Below are 16021 nucleotides of genomic sequence, written 5' to 3'. Positions count from 1 at the left end.
TGGGTTCGGGAATTCCATAAAAGTGGTGCAGCAACAGAAAATGTTATTCTTCCTTCTCGCTTAAGATTGCATATAGTTCTTAGAAATTCGGTTTTAAAAGTGGTGCGGCAACAGAAAATGTTCTTCTTCCTTCTCGCTTAAGACCGTATTTAGTTCTTAGCAATTCAGTTTTAAAAGTAAGACCGTGAAAGCGGCGCGCTCTCGAACGACAATGGAGAACTAAAGCAGAGACAGTTTTGGGCCGCAGACAGCAACCGGAAAAGAAAAAAATAAATTCTAGTGCGCTTTGACACCAATATTGTATCGGCCGTTAAGTCTTCGTTATAGCATTTTAAACCAAATTGTGCTGACCAAAAAGGTGTAATGAGCACCATGAATGAGTTTTTTAACTTCCGGCTGCCGTTCGCGTCTCAAAAACATTTGTAAGTAATGATTGGCAAAGTAAGTTCAAATATTCTACATTTACTAAAATAGCATACGATGATTGTTTTATCGTGTGTAGAGTTGGTACCGTGAGTAACATAAGAGAACATAAACATAAAAATCAGCCATTGCCATTGGTTTATTTTTTGGCGGTAGAATTAAAATTATCTTGTTTCGGTCTTTCCCGGTCACCCCCATCTTTTTCCCTAGATTTTTCTTTTTTTATCCTTTTTTCTTTTCTTTTTCTCGTTTTTCATTCTTTCGACAGTTTCTAGACTATTACCGACATCTTGGTTCTTCTTCTTCTTCTTCTTCTTCTTTCGTAAGTTGCCTTCATCGTTTGCTTCCTCCACTTCGGAAATTGTCTTATTAAAAGATTTATCGTCGCTAAAGCTACCTTTTGTCTTGTCCCTTCTTCGTTTACTCTCGGACGACTTTTCCAAATCTTCATTTTCAAATCTAGCAATCCCCTTCTCGCTCTTTCTCTTAGACGTTTTCTTTTTATCTTTCACCCCTTCTGCTATTTCCAGCCTTCCCAAAGAGCTGCTGTCAACCTCTAAAGTCTGACTATTAATTTCTTTTGCTTTCTTCTTTTTTCCTTTTTCTTCCGTCCTATCCTTCGAGGGTTTGCATCCACTTTCTAATCCAGATTTCCTTTCTTCCACCGCACCGTTTCTCTTTCTCTTTCCAGCTGAACATTTCACATCAAAAGAATGCGAAACACTTACGCCATTGACCAATTCCTCATTTTCAATCGCATGTTTAAGCTTTCTTTTACTTTCTTTCTTCTTCTTCCTCTTCGGTTCTGATTCGTCAACTTCCTCATTGTGATCCTTTCCCGTTACTATTTCTTCTTGAAAAGTGCTAACCTCCACTGTCTGCCTCCTCTCTCGAGCCGCTTTCATCTCCCTCATTTTCATCTCAAAGTATTCCTGAATGCTTTGTCCGGAGTTTACAGTCTGCACACCGTGAGAAGATGGCGGCGGACAGGAAGCAGTACTCTCGTCCGATTCTTCGTCCTACATTAGAAGAAAAGTAGCTTTGTAAAAAAATCTTATTTCAACATTTTTTAAGTATTTTGGTATTCAATAACAAAACAAAACAAAACAAAGCAACCGGTACGGTACATTTCGGTTAGTCAGAACAAGGGCTATCGAAATAAAATACCCCCAAAACTTCGATAAAGATGTTTGAACCAACCTCTGAGTGTTCTTGAGGAGTTCCAGGAGCTGACTTACACCTCTGACCAAAGATGCAAGCCATGTCTTCTGCTGATTTAGATGACAAGTCTTTGCTCTGAATGAAGCGATTGTAACTATGAATACAAAACAGCCAATCAGTCATTAAACTTATACACATAAATGGTCCAGAAATAACATTGTCTTGGGTAACAAAGCCCAGGAAAAATGCAACTTCTAACCAAGGATGCTTAACTTCTGCACCAAGTCTAAAAGAACCTCTTACACTAATTCTGTAAGGTAATCCTTCCTGGCCTAAACTCTCACATTCCATATTTTCTACAAAGCACAATTCAATTTCACATCCTCATGTCAATGTTGGGAAGCATGGTGGTACACATGTTACAAGATGAAAGCCAACTTAAAGTTTTTTCTGTCTAAAACAAATTCAATTTATGTAGAACATTCAAGGCACATAGCCACCTAACAGTTGGCATGCTGAGCTACCAGTCAACAGGTGATGTGCTTAAAGCCTCAACCAAGTCATTTGGTTGTTAGGCAAGACTTGCATCTCTCTTCTCAAGAAGAAAAATCCATATCGCCAAAATTTAATGGAAAACTGACATACATGTAATGATTGAGGGTAACCTGACATGGACCAGTATCCCATCCAAGCTCCAACTATGAAAGGCCCCTGAACCCATAAGCTGAGATAACCCTTAACTTCTAAGAGTGACTAGCATAAGTGTATGGCAGCTTAGAAATTTTGCACAGGAGTCATACCTAACTTATAAAAAAATTATAGTAACAAGAGACTTTTTATCACTAAAAAGTGATTTTAGTGAGGTCCTCTAAGAATAAGGAACAGTACTTACAACACTCTTTTTCGGGACTGTCTGGCTTTCTTTTCCATTTCATGACTCTTTGCTTTCTTCACTGACTTTTCCTCTGTAACACACAGATTAAAGACAAACTAAACCTCAAAACTCTAATTACATACCAAGAAAATAATGGAAACATAAAAGTTTTTTGAAGAACCCATGGCAGTAATGATAGATACTCAAATGCACACGTAAAACTGTTGGTTATCTCACCGTTATCATTTTCTGCATGATTATTAAGCTGAGATAGCAAATCATCAAATGCTACCTGGTGTGATATCCAGTTATCTTCATGAGACTTCTCAGCCCCTAGACCTGAATATTATGAACAACATAACAGTTGGTTAAGTCTAATAAGCATTTTCTACACTGAAATTCAGACAAATGCTCTAACTCGTGTATACATGCAAATGAACTTTAAATCCTCATGACGAGAATGATACCCAGGGATAAATGTCTGCTACACTGTTGTAAAGCTTAAAGGGGTAAGTTTCTGATGAAACTGTGGCTCTGCATAGATGGGGGGTATTACAAGATTATTTGGTTGAATTAACCAAGTTGATAATTTTAAAAAAAAAATTCATACACCCTTCAAGTGGCATGCCACCATAGTAAGTGGAGTTGACTGTTTAGGAAAGTCAATAAAAATCAAAGATGAAAACATTAATATGGTGCAGTTTTAGATAAAGACTTCCAGACTGTGCAGGATCTTTCATTTTTGTTTCACGCATAGTTACTGAAAACGTCATTGCATCAAGAAATGCATGCAATCTTTATCACTAATGTCAACAATATTTTGCTTTCTTACCTAAGTTCTGCTGCCTCTTGACAGATTTAACATGTGTTTTAGTTCCATCCTCCTTAGCACCCAGTCCTTTTCCACTCTCCCATCCCATTTTAGTCAACATCTGGTAACCAAACCGTCTGGTATCTGATCAAAATAGTTTAAACAATTAACATTCTGATAATCTCTCTCCTTCTTAAAATATATCATTGTCTCATTTTACAAACCTTCCAAATAATATAGCCATTCTCAAGAAAAGGTTGAATCCTTGGAAACTCCTTATACTCTGCCGTCAACCTTGCTATGGATCTCTTCAAGTATGTAATATCTAACATGTTACATAAACTTGGAGTTATCATGAAACTCCAAGCAAAAGCTCCATCCAAAACAATCATCAACACTGAATTATATTCTTCCATCGACCAATCATGAGAAAGGGTAAACGGCAAGCTTTGGCAAAAGGATGGTAACCAAAAGAATCGGCCGGTTAAAAGTGGATCCATTTTCAGACTTCCCAATGGTTCAGATATGAACGGCAATCTATCAATTGACCTAAACAATTTCAAATAATAATAAAAAAGCCAGGGGAGACTTTTGACAAATAAATAGTTCCTTACCATTGGTCCACGCTGTATTTCGTGGATCGCTGCTCCATTTTTGCTTGGATTTCGGCTCTGCGAGCATCGCCATGTTGATTATTTGACCCACGTGTGACGCAACTTTCTAAAGCGAGCCAGCATTTTATTCGACAGCGGCAACTTGGCGAAATTTATGCGTAGCTTTACAACGCGCAAACGTGGAGGACGCACTGTACCAAAATGCCTAAGTAAGTAGGGCCGATTTCCAGCTTAAAAATAACGTTGTATTGCATTTCTTTTAGTCTATTTCATGACGAATTCTTGCTTTATGATTTAATTTCATAATGGTTCTTTCCGTTCTAGGTATTATTGTGATTACTGCGACACTTACTTAACACATGACTCGGTAAGTCTTTATTTATTTATTTAGATTTCGTTTGAGATACGACGCTTATTTTAGCCAGTTCCTCATTGCTCTTCTCTCCAGCACTCTGACATTTTGCCTTTTTTTTTGTCTGCACCAATAATTCATGTCTCTTTGGGAATTTACCACAACTTTGGACTTCTTTCATTAGCATCTTAAAGCCTGTGTCTTTCTACAGGGCTCACTCCAAAAGCACTCTCTCTCCCTTTGTTCCTTGATATTTATTTGCTTTGTATACTTGCATTGTCTCTTACCCTTCTTGGGTAACAGGTTAAATTTCTCTCCATTAGGTGAACTTTCTCAGTTTTAGGTTAAAGTGTCGATAATTATGAATCCCATGTTACTAGATATTATAAAACTCCTCAATTTAATTCCAACAGGTCAGTTCTGTACTTACCAATTGCAACTAAATTCAATACATGGGCACAAATTTCACCACGGAAAATGTATTACTGTTGCTTTTTGTGGTTTACTTTTCTAGCCTACATTAGCTTTTTCCCAAAAAACGTAGACTTTCCATAAATATCCTAAGTATTTACAATTTTGTTAGTCTCATAGTAATACATTGGCTGTTTGATAATGGTATTGGTGTAATTACTCTTCCCTTTAATTATCAAGTACCTTCCTGGAATTACAACACCTAGACAGCTTCCTTTCCTTACCTATGCTAACAAAATTGGTTTTATTGTTTCTCTAACTCCCAGCCGTCAGTCCGGAAGACACACAATGGTGGCCGAAAACACAAGGAAAATGTGAGGTTTTATTACACGAAGTGGATGGAAGAACAGGCACAGAGTTTGATTGATCAGACAAGTATGCATTTCACATTAACATATATTTACTTAAGAGACAACTATTTTTCGCAAAAACTTCTCGCTGCTTCTTGCTGCTCTTGAGTCAAGAGAATTGAATTATAATTTGATTAAGCACTAATTAGATTTAAAAAAACTCACTGAAATGCACCAAAAGTTGGTATGAAATTAATTTGTACTGAAACTTTGAGACTCCGATAGTGTCAAAGCTTCAAAACCCTATTATCATCACATGCCTTTTGAACTTGTTCCCTTAAGAAGGAACAAGCGAGACTTATTTTTGAAAATGCACACAAATTATGATACTGTCCCTCTTAGGACAGGCTTTACAAACTGAATTGACTTGAGAAGGAAATTTTTTGCTTTAAGGTACATGCAGTGTTGTGCAGTCTCTGTACCAGTGCCTAAGAAACATTATGTCACGATAACATTGGATGGTTTCATTCTTCATTTTTAGCTGCTGCTTATCAAGCTGGTACTGCCATTCCACCCCCACAAGTTGCACACCTACCACCCCCTGGAATGATGCCGCCTCCACCCCCTGGAATGATGCCACCACCAGGAGCCTTACCACCCCCTGGAGCTTTACCATTTCCAATACCACCCCCTGGGGCAATGCCACCACCAGCAGGTATTAGACCACCACCTGGGGGACCACCACATGGGGCACCACCAGGAAGAATGCCAGGGCCACCAGGCGGAGGGAATCAGCCAAGGCCAGTTGTAGGAAAATCTTAATGACAATTCTGTTTAGGGAATAAATTGTTATTTACTTTGTTATTGTTTAGTTATGCAATGAACTTTATCAAAAGAGGTTGTCCAGACAATTCAGATGAAGACTTGTTTTGCAAGGGAGACATTTTGACATTAAGACATTAAGACATTGACGTTAACTTAAAGTGTACAGAGGTGAACCTGTTGAAGGAACCGAACAAAATGTTTTTCCTGAGTCTCTAAGACATGAATTTGCAAAGGTGTGCATTAAATTTATATTTTTAAGTTTACATCTTAACTCTCTCTAAGAATAGCTTTCCTTCTGATGTAAGCCTGAGCAAAAAAAAACTGTATACATGGACAGCAAGGTGCTCTTGCTTGGAACTTTAGCTTAAGACACCAATACCATCTAGATGAAACAGTATGTCCTTGCTTATACTGAGAAACCAGCCCTAAGTCTGCTTCCAGATCACAGCTGCAGATATGGTCAGTTAGTTCATTTTTTTCCCAGTTATACACAAAATAAAAAAAAAATTCATACTTCTGCAATGAGATTTTAAACTTAACCACAGTTTATTTGCCAATAAAAATACAGTAAAACTCATTGTAATGCTTATTTCATGTTTTTTTTTTCTCATAACCTAGCAAGTTGTAAATGCTTTCTTTATGAGGGTACTATAAGTGAACTGAGTGGAGTGCAATTTGGTCCAAAAGCATACGCATGTTTTTAAACCAAAATTGCACCCATTTTTAAATCACAATTCTTTATTGCCCAACTACATAATTTCAACCAGTACATGTTTTGATTCAATCTTGCGCCACTTTGTTTTGGGGAAAAGTTGCAAAATTTGCCACACTGTGGACCTTGTCTTTTATTTCCTTTGAACCCCTTGACCCCTCAGAGTGTCTTGCATCTTATTTCTCCTTACATTATCCTCCCTGAATTACACATTCAGGATAGGAGAAAAAAGGAAATGATTACTAATTCAAGAAGCTCCTAATTTTGAAACAATTCATCCTTGAGAGCACCTCAGAAAATGTCTAGAGAAAAGTATGGAGACTATGCATACTGATGTTAAACTGCAAAAGGTAACTTTGACCAGCAACTTTCAATAGGCCTCAAAATATTTTGGGTGAAATGAAAACTAATATTACTTGAACAGAAGTCATTATTAGTGAGAGGTGAAGAATTGTTTGTCAGTGGCTGGTTATCAGTCTGGTGTTCATCATTTTTGATTGGTCACTTTCAATTTGTGGGTTAAGACTGGCTGTTTTGTGTCCTGCCTAAACTGCTTGCAGAGAGGTGGCAGTTAATGAAATCAATTTTATGAAGTCCACTCTAAGTCAGTAAACTGGATCTCCAAAGTCAGTAGTTTGAAACATAAAGTGTTATCTGCCTGGTTGGTTAAATTGGAAAGAACTTAATAATCATTAATTTCGGAAAAGGTTTGGGGGCATTTCTTTCTGGTCTACTCACAAACTATTGGTGGTAAACGCTTTGATGAGAACCTGCAGCAATAATTGATGCACTGAATTCAGAGAATATTTTAAATTTTTTACCTCCAAGTCCAGACAGAAATTCAAAAAGAGAACTACACCAGAGATGTGATGTAGAGTAAATTCTTTTATTACAGGTAAAATCGCTATTTACAATGACAAGGTATAACTATTAATAACAAACAATAATTGAAGTATTCATCTTAACTATTGTGAACATATTCTTTCACATTTTCATAGTTTCTAGAACAAATCGTAGTGACCTCACTAGTTATTTTCACATACTGAAAGACTCTAAATTGGTTGAAAAGCATTGGGAGTATTTATACAATAAGCTATAAAGGGAAATTAATTATCTTAAGCCTTCATCAAATCATTTGGATGAACATTTGTAAATTAGTAAAATTCTTTCCATAAACTCTAGAAGCTAACTTAACTTATTTATAACTTCTATGGATTGAATTTCTTCCTTTTTCTTACAAAGAGGTATCTTGGTTACAAGACCTCTGTAATCAATTCATCAATTCATTCTCAAATTACCAAGGTCTGAAGAAAGATGAACAGCATTGAGTGAAACAACAGAAGTGATCGACAAAGCATAACTCAGGAGTATAACACTAGACTGCTTTAAAGTACTACCCGCAAAGTTTGACTTGCTAACAGCTTCTACTCTAACTTTGCAAATAAATAGCTTAATAATGAAATATTTAATTCATCATTATAAACAGTAAAATCTTCCCATACAGATCATAATTGAATAAAATGAGGAAATTATCAAGAAATCAAGAGAAAAACATAAAGTTAAGATTACTACTAAGGTAATCCAGTTCATTTTATTCATTCCTTATTGCTTCTCCTTTCAGACTCTTGTATTTGCTCTATCATTTTACGAGCATAGCTAAGTCGTTTGGCTATACTGGCACTACAGCCATGTTTTTCAATGCTCTTCAAAGGAAATGTCCTGAATCTTTTGCTCTCATCAATGTATGTCACTGCCCCCATTAGAGGACACACCATAATCTTGGTATGGTCCTTGAAAAAGTTGATCTGTGTAAAAACAAAAAGAATTGATAATGTTACAATTAAAAAGTGTCAAGAGACAAAATACAGCTCCAACAATGAATATAAAATCTTGTGTATAAAAGTTTGTTACTATTTCTTACTGAGCTCAAAACATCTTTCTTATTCTATTTACAAACAAAATTAATGTTAATGTCCCATCAGCATTGAAATCCTTGACAGTTGCAGTTAGCACTAAGATGCTCTGCCACAAATGGGTTCTATAAACTCTGCACTAAAGCTTCAAAATGACACACCACAATTTTAGGAAGTCGTAAAAGCAGCAATTTTTGGTGCAGCACCTCTTCAAGTAATACATCAGTACCAATAAATATATCTTGAAAGAATTTATGTATTCACCTGTAGAGTGCCATTGGTGAGATGCAATACAATGGCCTCTTTTGTACGGAACCACTGCTTCAAGAAAGGTAACCTTGCCGATTCATCTTCTTTGGCACCTTTGGTACCTGCACCAGCCTGAATACAAACAATTTAAATTTATTTAAAACTTATGACCACGTGCAATTCAATTTACTGTAAACACTGATGTACAAGCTGCATCTTTTTTGGCAATAACCCAATTGTCACATAAATTCACCACATGCAGTTGTACTACAAGTTGAACGAAAGAGCTAGTTGTCAGGAGTCTTCATTGGTTGCTTCACAAGGTTTTCTCCTGCTACTTCTGCACAGGTATACCATAAACTGATACCAGATGTTGCAAAGAAGACAAAATAAGTTAAATTTGACAGTGTACTCTTGTACTCTAAGCAACATCTGTTTACTTTAAACCTGAGAGAAAAAATCGTAATGCTATTACCAAATCAAAATCATGAATTGCCTTCTGAAGCAAATCAGGGTTTTAGTTTGAAAAACTTTTCATTTCCACCATGACTATACATGACCTTTTCTGAGCACTTGTTTAATGTTATTGATGACATAAGATTGAGACTTTACTTTCAAACAATGTGACTTTAAAATAATCATTCAATCACACTTCTTAGTATTTATTGCTTTGGGATTCTCAAAAAGATCAACTCCTGCTAGTAATTTTCCCTGGTTAACTTTCCTGGTTTTCATTGGCCCATGCAAGCCATGTGGACAGACATTGTACTCTAAAATAACAATTTTTACTTTGTAAATACCTTTAATAAGTGGTCATTCATGTAAGTCAGGAAGTGTTTTAAAAGAGTCACTTTCTTTTCAAGGTATTTAGGGTAACCCTTTAGTGTGTGGTAATGCTCCTTCCCTTCTTCATCAATGTACTGCAGGTTGCTGTGAGGAGAAAAAATTGACAAAATAAATTGTCTGGTACAAATTAAAATAACTTATAGATAGAAAATCTATAAATTTTCCAAAGCAAACCCAAATCAAAAATATGTTTACTTGACTGTACATTTAACTATCTGTTTAGGTTTCAATGCAACAATAGATATGAATGACACATTTTTAAACTTTACTGTGAAAGACAAGTTGAGGGGAGCCTTATGTCTCCAAAAGTGTTAACAAGATAGAAAAGATTTTAATCATACTGTTGCCAAAATACTAATTTAATTTTACACATTAATAAATTCATGGTCCCTACGATATGAAAAGAAAACTTATTTGTCAACCAATTCTATACCTGGTTCCTCATACAAGTACTAAAAAGATGATTGGATTAAGTAATGAAAAAGGACATCTACTCTCCACTACTTACTCTCCATCCTGGAAAAGAATGACTCTTGTTAAGTCATTGAACAGAACTCCTACACTGTTGTCACTAAGTTGGTAACCAAAGCCATACTTGTCAGAATAATCCACCCATTTACCAACCCAGTACACTGGAACATATGCTGGGTCTTCAGCATCATCTGTTTCAAAATAAAAATTCCTCCCATTAATCAAATTATGAACCATAATCAAAAGGATTGCAGCTGTTACCAGGAGGGCAATAATTGTCTTTTTTTTTGTTTTTTTTTTTTGCAAAACTTGCATATTTTAAAATTTCAAAACAACTTGAGATGATCCTGGCAATTCTACTTAAATTTTAATCCATTGAGAAAAGATACTTACTTTCTTATGACAGTCACTTGTCTGAGAAGATCAGGACTGACAGAATTTGACAACTTTGAAATTTTTAATACACCGATGCATGCAACAGACAAGATCAAAGTTGTCCTTGGATTTAATTTGATGAGACAAATCTAAGCCTGCCCACTTTTGTGCAATGGCCCTTACTTAGCCTTCTTTATCAAAGTGCGAGTAAACAGGAGGGCTCAGGTTCTGGGATCTCCCTTGATCTCTCTGGGATACTTACAGACTATCCTTTGAAAAACTTTCAATATGTTCATATGAAACTATTAAAATTTATTAAATATAATATTTATATATAAAAATTTCTTACCTTCATTAATGGTGAGTCGATGGGGAGGATAAGGTTTGCTGTCCAGACAGGATGTAATAAGCTTGTGAAGTTGGGAAAGATAACAGTCTTTTGGTATCTCTGTGACAAAAATAACACAGGAAGATCAGCTAATTGATAATAACAGCAATATGTAAACTTTCAATTCAAGGTCCAAACATATACAAGAAACCTCAAGGTCTTTGATGATGACCATGATAACAATAACATGCCAGTTATTAATGACAACAACATTATTTTGTTAAATACATGTCATCAAAATTGGCTACTGAATTTTTCAGCTGAAGAGAAGGATTCTGTTTATTAAGAACTCAGAGGCTGACTGTGTGGTCATTACTAACAGGGTTTCATTGGCAATTTCAGTTGAACAGTACATTAAGATGCAACAGAGAGGATGCAGTATTCCAAGTTGATGTAAGTGTAAAACTTGATAGTAATTACCATGATCTACTGTTCACTGGTATATATATATATATTTTTTTTTTTTTTTTCCAAATATACAACACTAAGAGAAAACCCTTACTCACCATCTTGGTTTTCCTCCTTCAACTCTTCAGCAACAGCTTCACCAGGCATAATCAGTTTACTCTCAGCACCACAAACTCGAACACCAAGTGACCTTCTGTTGCTTACTTTTTCCAGAAAGGCAGCCTTGTCTTTCCTGGTTGTGCTAGCAACAGGTTCTTGTGTGTTCAACTCATTTAGTGGCCGTCTGGATGTGCCAAGAAGGTTGGCAGAAGATCCTGAGGCAAACCTGGGCACCATGGTTAAACTACTAACTGGCATGCGGCTCGGTGTGAATCCCTTGAAGAAATCATCATCTAGAACTTGTTGAAGGCCAGGTCTTGTTGCAGGATCTGGTCGTAAAAGCTTAATAATCAAAAGCTGTGCAGAGTGAGAAACTTTAGAAGGAATGTAGTATTCATTTCTTTTGATACGCTGGTATGTATCCTTCAAGGAAGAGGTCTCAAAGGGTGGCTTTCCAACAAGAAGAGTGTACCTGTAATTATCATAAGAGTCTGTTAGTCTTGTATTTATAAATATTATGCCATTTTCAATCAGGGTCCTAAAAAAACAGTTTCAAAAAAATTTGAAGTAAAAATTATAGAGGTCATACACATTTTTCAACCACCGTGAGAATTGGCCCCACTGAACTTACAAGATACATCCCAATGACCAGACATCCACCTCAAAACTGTGTCCTTTCTTATTGAGCACTTCGGGAGCAATGTAGTTTGGAGTTCCACAAAGAGTTCTGAGAAAAAAGATTAATTTATAAGTAAACTCTTTTGATGTTCAATAAAATAAAGGTATATGTTATAGTCATAAAAAAGTAATAAAGCAAGCTGTCGTTGCATCAGTCTTTTGCACAGCTGCTTTTTGTACATGGCACAGTCAAACAAAAGTAATAAAGCTAGCTGTTAATACATAGTTTTACATCTTTTGCACAGCTGCATGTTACAATTCAAGAATTGTTCTCAATTTTTTAGGAAAGCCCAACTGTTAGATTATCAGTAAATTAAAATAGGAAAAAACTCCAAAAAGAAAACATATGTATCCCATCTTGAAATTGGAATTTCAGTACTTGGTCGTAAACCATGATTGATCATGTAACAATTTACCTTAGCCCTTGTAATCGATATGATCTTCATTAGACTTAACAAAAGTACAACTGATCATGTGGTCTGATCATCCAGACGAAGGTGTAGTCCTGAGAAAGACTGTTTTTTTTTTTTGGTCACAGTGACTGACATTTCCAAGCAGAAGTCATCATCAGTCATACAAAAGGGCTATTAATTAAATATTTTTTAATCATGGCAACCATATGATATCATTTCATGCAAAACAGCAACTAAATGTATTGGGAAACTTAAATTTCAACAGCTCATATTTGTACATTTTTGTGCATGTTTCCCATTTGCTCTACATCACAAGATGTTTTCATTTATTAAGCATAAAGCCATCTTTTTTCTGTACTGGAAGCTTATATTCCTCCAATATCTTACTTTTTCCTTTCTCCATCAATCTCCACTCTGGTTGCCAGACCAAAATCTCCAATCTTGACATCCATATCATCATTCAGGAATAAATTTCCAAGCTTAAGATCACGGTGAATGATTTTATTGTCATGAAGATATTTGGTGCCCTCAACAATCTGCTTCATGAAATATCTGACTTCTGGTTCAGTCAAGGCTTTGCGACGTTTGTGAAGTTCCATCATGGACTGAAATACACAAAACAACAGACTATAAGCTTTAACCCTTCCAGGACATGCAGTCTGTCAACTAGTTTGGATGTAGAGAGTAATTAAGGTATACTAAAGGGCAAGGGTATCATGGAAGCCATGTTTTGAATTGTTCTGCTAAACCGTTGCAACTTTTTGATGAAGTTTACACTAATTCTATAGCAAATTCTGAAAAGGGAATAAATTTACACTTCTAAACCTGTTACTGGTAAATTATACGTTCAATTGCACTCAAAAACAAATCAATGTTTATGATGAAATGAGAGAAAAGAAGGTGGCTAAAGATTGAAGACAAGCCAGCAAACCAGCTCCTGTTGGCAACTCTGCCCTTTTAAATACAAATTTTATTGTTCAAAAACTGTGTTCATGCAATACATGGTTTGTGAATATAACCTTTCTGGGGAAGAAAAGAATTAAATATCCATTTAGACTTCTCTTTCATCTCTGAAATAAATTTATTTTCATCATGACAATAAAACCACATCAAACCATGCATGATGTTTTCAATAAAATACTTCAAAAAACTTCATTGTTCACAAAACCTCCATAACTAACAAAACAAATCATTAATTTCCCTAATGCACCAAGGAAATGAAAACATACTTCTAAAAAGATATTTTGAAATAAAACTAATTCAAAATGCAGCATGCTTTGCCAAGTAAGACAAGATTGCTTCACAACAAATTTTTTCTTATAAATTAGAGGAAAACCTGAACAGTGAATGAAATATTTAGTGTTGGGTACTGAATGCTTCTACAGAAATAACAAAAAGAAAACAAAATATAGAGCAGTTTTTTGGTATTGGGCAAGATCAATTCAGTGAGCATACCTGTAAAGAATAACTTAATTTTAGCTTCTTCACTTATTTTTTTTGGAGATGAGGCAAAACCAGAGACTTAATATAAAATTTAATCTATTTAATACACTAGTCTTATGAAAACTTTTGCTAATGTTTATTTTTAATGTTTTTTGTTGTTGCTTATGCCAGGTGAACATGCAGCCAAATTTCCTTTTTAATCTTAAGTGAATCTCGCTTTGCATAAATTAAAGAATCAAAATTACACTGAGGCAAAAAAAGAAGGAAAACGATATTACTAACAAGTGTATTTAACTTAGACAAAAATCTTTATACTACCAGCTCACATAGGGTTCTTTTTTTTTACCCTAAATCATTAATATCAAATTTCTTTTATTTTTCATTGTTCATGTAATATTTATGTTTCAGCTCTGTTAGGAGTATCAACAGGTGTTTCTCGGGAAAAGAACTTAGTTCCTTTTAAAGTTCGTCTAGTAAAATAAACCCTACGGCTTAGTAATTTTGATTTCCCATTGAGGCAGCGTGTCAAAATATAATGTAGATTTGAAAAGCAACAAGCAGGAAAAAATGATTGTTAAAAACGATTCAGTGGAGTTGTAAAAACGTTGAACGAAGAACAAAGGTTGGAGTATAAACTTACAAATACGTGGAAGATTCAACTAAATTAAATATTCAAAATATCGACTATTCTATTTCCAATAGATTTTAAGGCAGAATTTGCCACGCACACAATTTTCTTACTCTTTTCCTATCGTAAACACCAAAAATGGCCTTTTCGCGCGTCCTGTTTATCAGCACATCGACGTCGTTTATTTCAAATATTCGCCTTCGATTGCATAAATTATTTTATGGATGAGCGGCGGATCGAACGGTCTCTAACACCAAAAAAAAAAGTTTAATAGGTCTTGAAAATCACGATGATAAGTGAGAATATTCTTTAAATACGTAACCCTGACAAGATTTTAGCTTCCACAGCTTCCTCCTAAAGTCTTACATACCCTTCTTCTGCATAACTCCAGTAAAATATAAATATAGTCATCGTCTTCGAAGAATCCACGAAAACCAACGATATGTCTGTGCGGCTGGGAGCCAAGACTTTTCTTTTGTCCCACTGAACGATGAATGGCAATTTCCATGGACATCTACAGAAATTGAATCGCGAACTAGGCTTAACGAGAGTTCAATTAAACAAATTTAGGTTGATAAGCTCAGTGTTACAACGGAACAACGACTAGTCCATACTTCGGCGTCCATAGTTTAATTGCTCACCTTTTCTTTTTGGTGCGGTTTCGTCAACATGGTCTTTGAAATTATCTTTCCCGCCAAGATCTCCTTCGTCTCCATATCGGTGAGCTCGTAACATTTTGCAAATCCTCCCTGAAAGATCACGAAGAGCAACAAGTGTTTAAGACATTTGAAGATTGACCATGCGATCAAACCTTCGTGTGCTCGCGTTGCTTAGGGGTTATACTTTTATATAACCGTATGTACCTTGCCAAGGAAACGGCCGCGGTGATAACGTTTTTTCGTTGTAGGATCTACGATATACTGATCCAGTTCTTTAGGAAGTTTTGCAGAACTGAACTTCTCCCTAGATGTTGCCCTGTGCATCTTTACTCGAGGTTGTTGGTCGCTTATCAAGCTTGTTTTCGGCTACCAGTGTAAAGAAACAGGAAATAATTTCGCTTTTTGATTAGTAATTGTGAAAAATTAAATCACGAGATTACTGATCATAGATCAAAGTAACCATTCACAGAACGAACTTTACATTCGCTTGAAGGAAATGACTGATTCGAAGAAGCTCGACAGTTTAGAAATCATTCAAACAAACTGCGTTTGAATCGTTAGCCAATCAAATGCTTGGACAGCAAAACAGATGCGAACGCTGAACCAATCAAATTTTAGAGTCACGCAAAAGAGAAATTTGCATGACTATGCAGCAAATCATGCGTACCATGCAACGGGAATTTAAATTGATTCAAATATTAAATGCCATTTAAATACTAAGACTATCTCATTTTAGAAAAAAGAGACGTTGCAATCGCCTCCTGGAGAGCTAAAAGAAAGGACTGATGTAAATGTTTTCATATTTCCCACTTTGGATACTTTTTTTTTGTTTCAGAATTCAAAATCAAACGGCTGCAAGCTGTGAAAACAAAATTAATTGTTAATTACAAAAAGGTTTGAGCTCCTCACTAACACTTA

General features: G+C 35.7%; 3 protein-coding genes across 3 annotated transcripts; 1 reads left to right on the top strand and 2 right to left on the bottom strand.

The window, feature by feature from the left end:
* Window positions 1-534: 534 nt before the first annotated feature.
* Window positions 535-3984, bottom strand: LOC131796506 (PIN2/TERF1-interacting telomerase inhibitor 1-like). Its single transcript, XM_059114097.2, has 6 exons — window positions 3884-3984; window positions 3291-3413; window positions 2696-2797; window positions 2477-2549; window positions 1624-1738; window positions 535-1442 (listed from the first exon to the last, which is right to left on the bottom strand). The coding sequence occupies exons 1-6, from the start codon at window positions 3954-3956 to the stop codon at window positions 630-632; spliced, it is 1299 nt and encodes a 432-aa protein (XP_058970080.2). The 5' UTR covers window positions 3957-3984; the 3' UTR covers window positions 535-629.
* Window positions 3985-4056: 72 nt separating this feature from the next.
* Window positions 4057-6402, top strand: LOC131796567 (U1 small nuclear ribonucleoprotein C). The gene is made up of 4 exons (XM_059114167.2): window positions 4057-4092; window positions 4208-4250; window positions 4973-5081; window positions 5538-6402. Exons 1-4 carry the CDS (start codon window positions 4085-4087, stop codon window positions 5816-5818), a joined length of 441 nt encoding a protein of 146 aa, XP_058970150.2. The 5' UTR covers window positions 4057-4084; the 3' UTR covers window positions 5819-6402.
* A 1020-nt stretch (window positions 6403-7422) lies between these two features.
* LOC131796523 (serine/threonine-protein kinase PLK1-like) lies at window positions 7423-15601 on the bottom strand. Its single transcript, XM_059114115.2, has 11 exons — window positions 15308-15601; window positions 15086-15193; window positions 14815-14958; window positions 12761-12978; window positions 11914-12009; window positions 11282-11754; window positions 10737-10835; window positions 10050-10203; window positions 9496-9625; window positions 8711-8827; window positions 7423-8338 (listed from the first exon to the last, which is right to left on the bottom strand). Exons 1-11 carry the CDS (start codon window positions 15425-15427, stop codon window positions 8129-8131), a joined length of 1869 nt encoding a protein of 622 aa, XP_058970098.2. The 5' UTR covers window positions 15428-15601; the 3' UTR covers window positions 7423-8128.
* Between the last annotated feature and the right edge of the window lie 420 nt (window positions 15602-16021).

This window comes from Pocillopora verrucosa, chromosome 3 (genome assembly GCF_036669915.1).
Source record: "Pocillopora verrucosa isolate sample1 chromosome 3, ASM3666991v2, whole genome shotgun sequence".
In the NCBI taxonomy this organism is placed as follows: Eukaryota; Metazoa; Cnidaria; class Anthozoa; order Scleractinia; family Pocilloporidae; genus Pocillopora; species Pocillopora verrucosa.
Note: the sequence above shows the minus strand (reverse complement) of the source record. Positions and strands in the feature narration are given on the sequence as shown.

Coding starts and splice junctions, on each gene's coding strand:
- LOC131796523 (XM_059114115.2), bottom strand. CDS start 15,427: ATGCACAGGGCAACATCTAGGGAGAAGTTCAGTTCTGCAAAACTTCCT. Junction 15,194..15,307: donor GCGGCCGTTTCCTTGGCAAG/GTACATACGGTT, acceptor GTGATCTTTCAG/GGAGGATTTGCAAAATGTTA. Junction 8,339..8,710: donor TCACCAATGGCACTCTACAG/GTGAATACATAA, acceptor GTTTTTACACAG/ATCAACTTTTTCAAGGACCA.
- LOC131796567 (XM_059114167.2), top strand. Junction 4,251..4,972: donor CTTACTTAACACATGACTCG/GTAAGTCTTTAT, acceptor TCTAACTCCCAG/CCGTCAGTCCGGAAGACACA. Junction 5,082..5,537: donor GAGTTTGATTGATCAGACAA/GTATGCATTTCA, acceptor CTTCATTTTTAG/CTGCTGCTTATCAAGCTGGT.
- LOC131796506 (XM_059114097.2), bottom strand. CDS start 3,956: ATGGCGATGCTCGCAGAGCCGAAATCCAAGCAAAAATGGAGCAGCGAT. Junction 3,414..3,883: donor AAATACAGCGTGGACCAATG/GTAAGGAACTAT, acceptor TATTTTGATCAG/ATACCAGACGGTTTGGTTAC. Junction 1,443..1,623: donor CTCCTCAAGAACACTCAGAG/GTTGGTTCAAAC, acceptor CTTCTAATGTAG/GACGAAGAATCGGACGAGAG.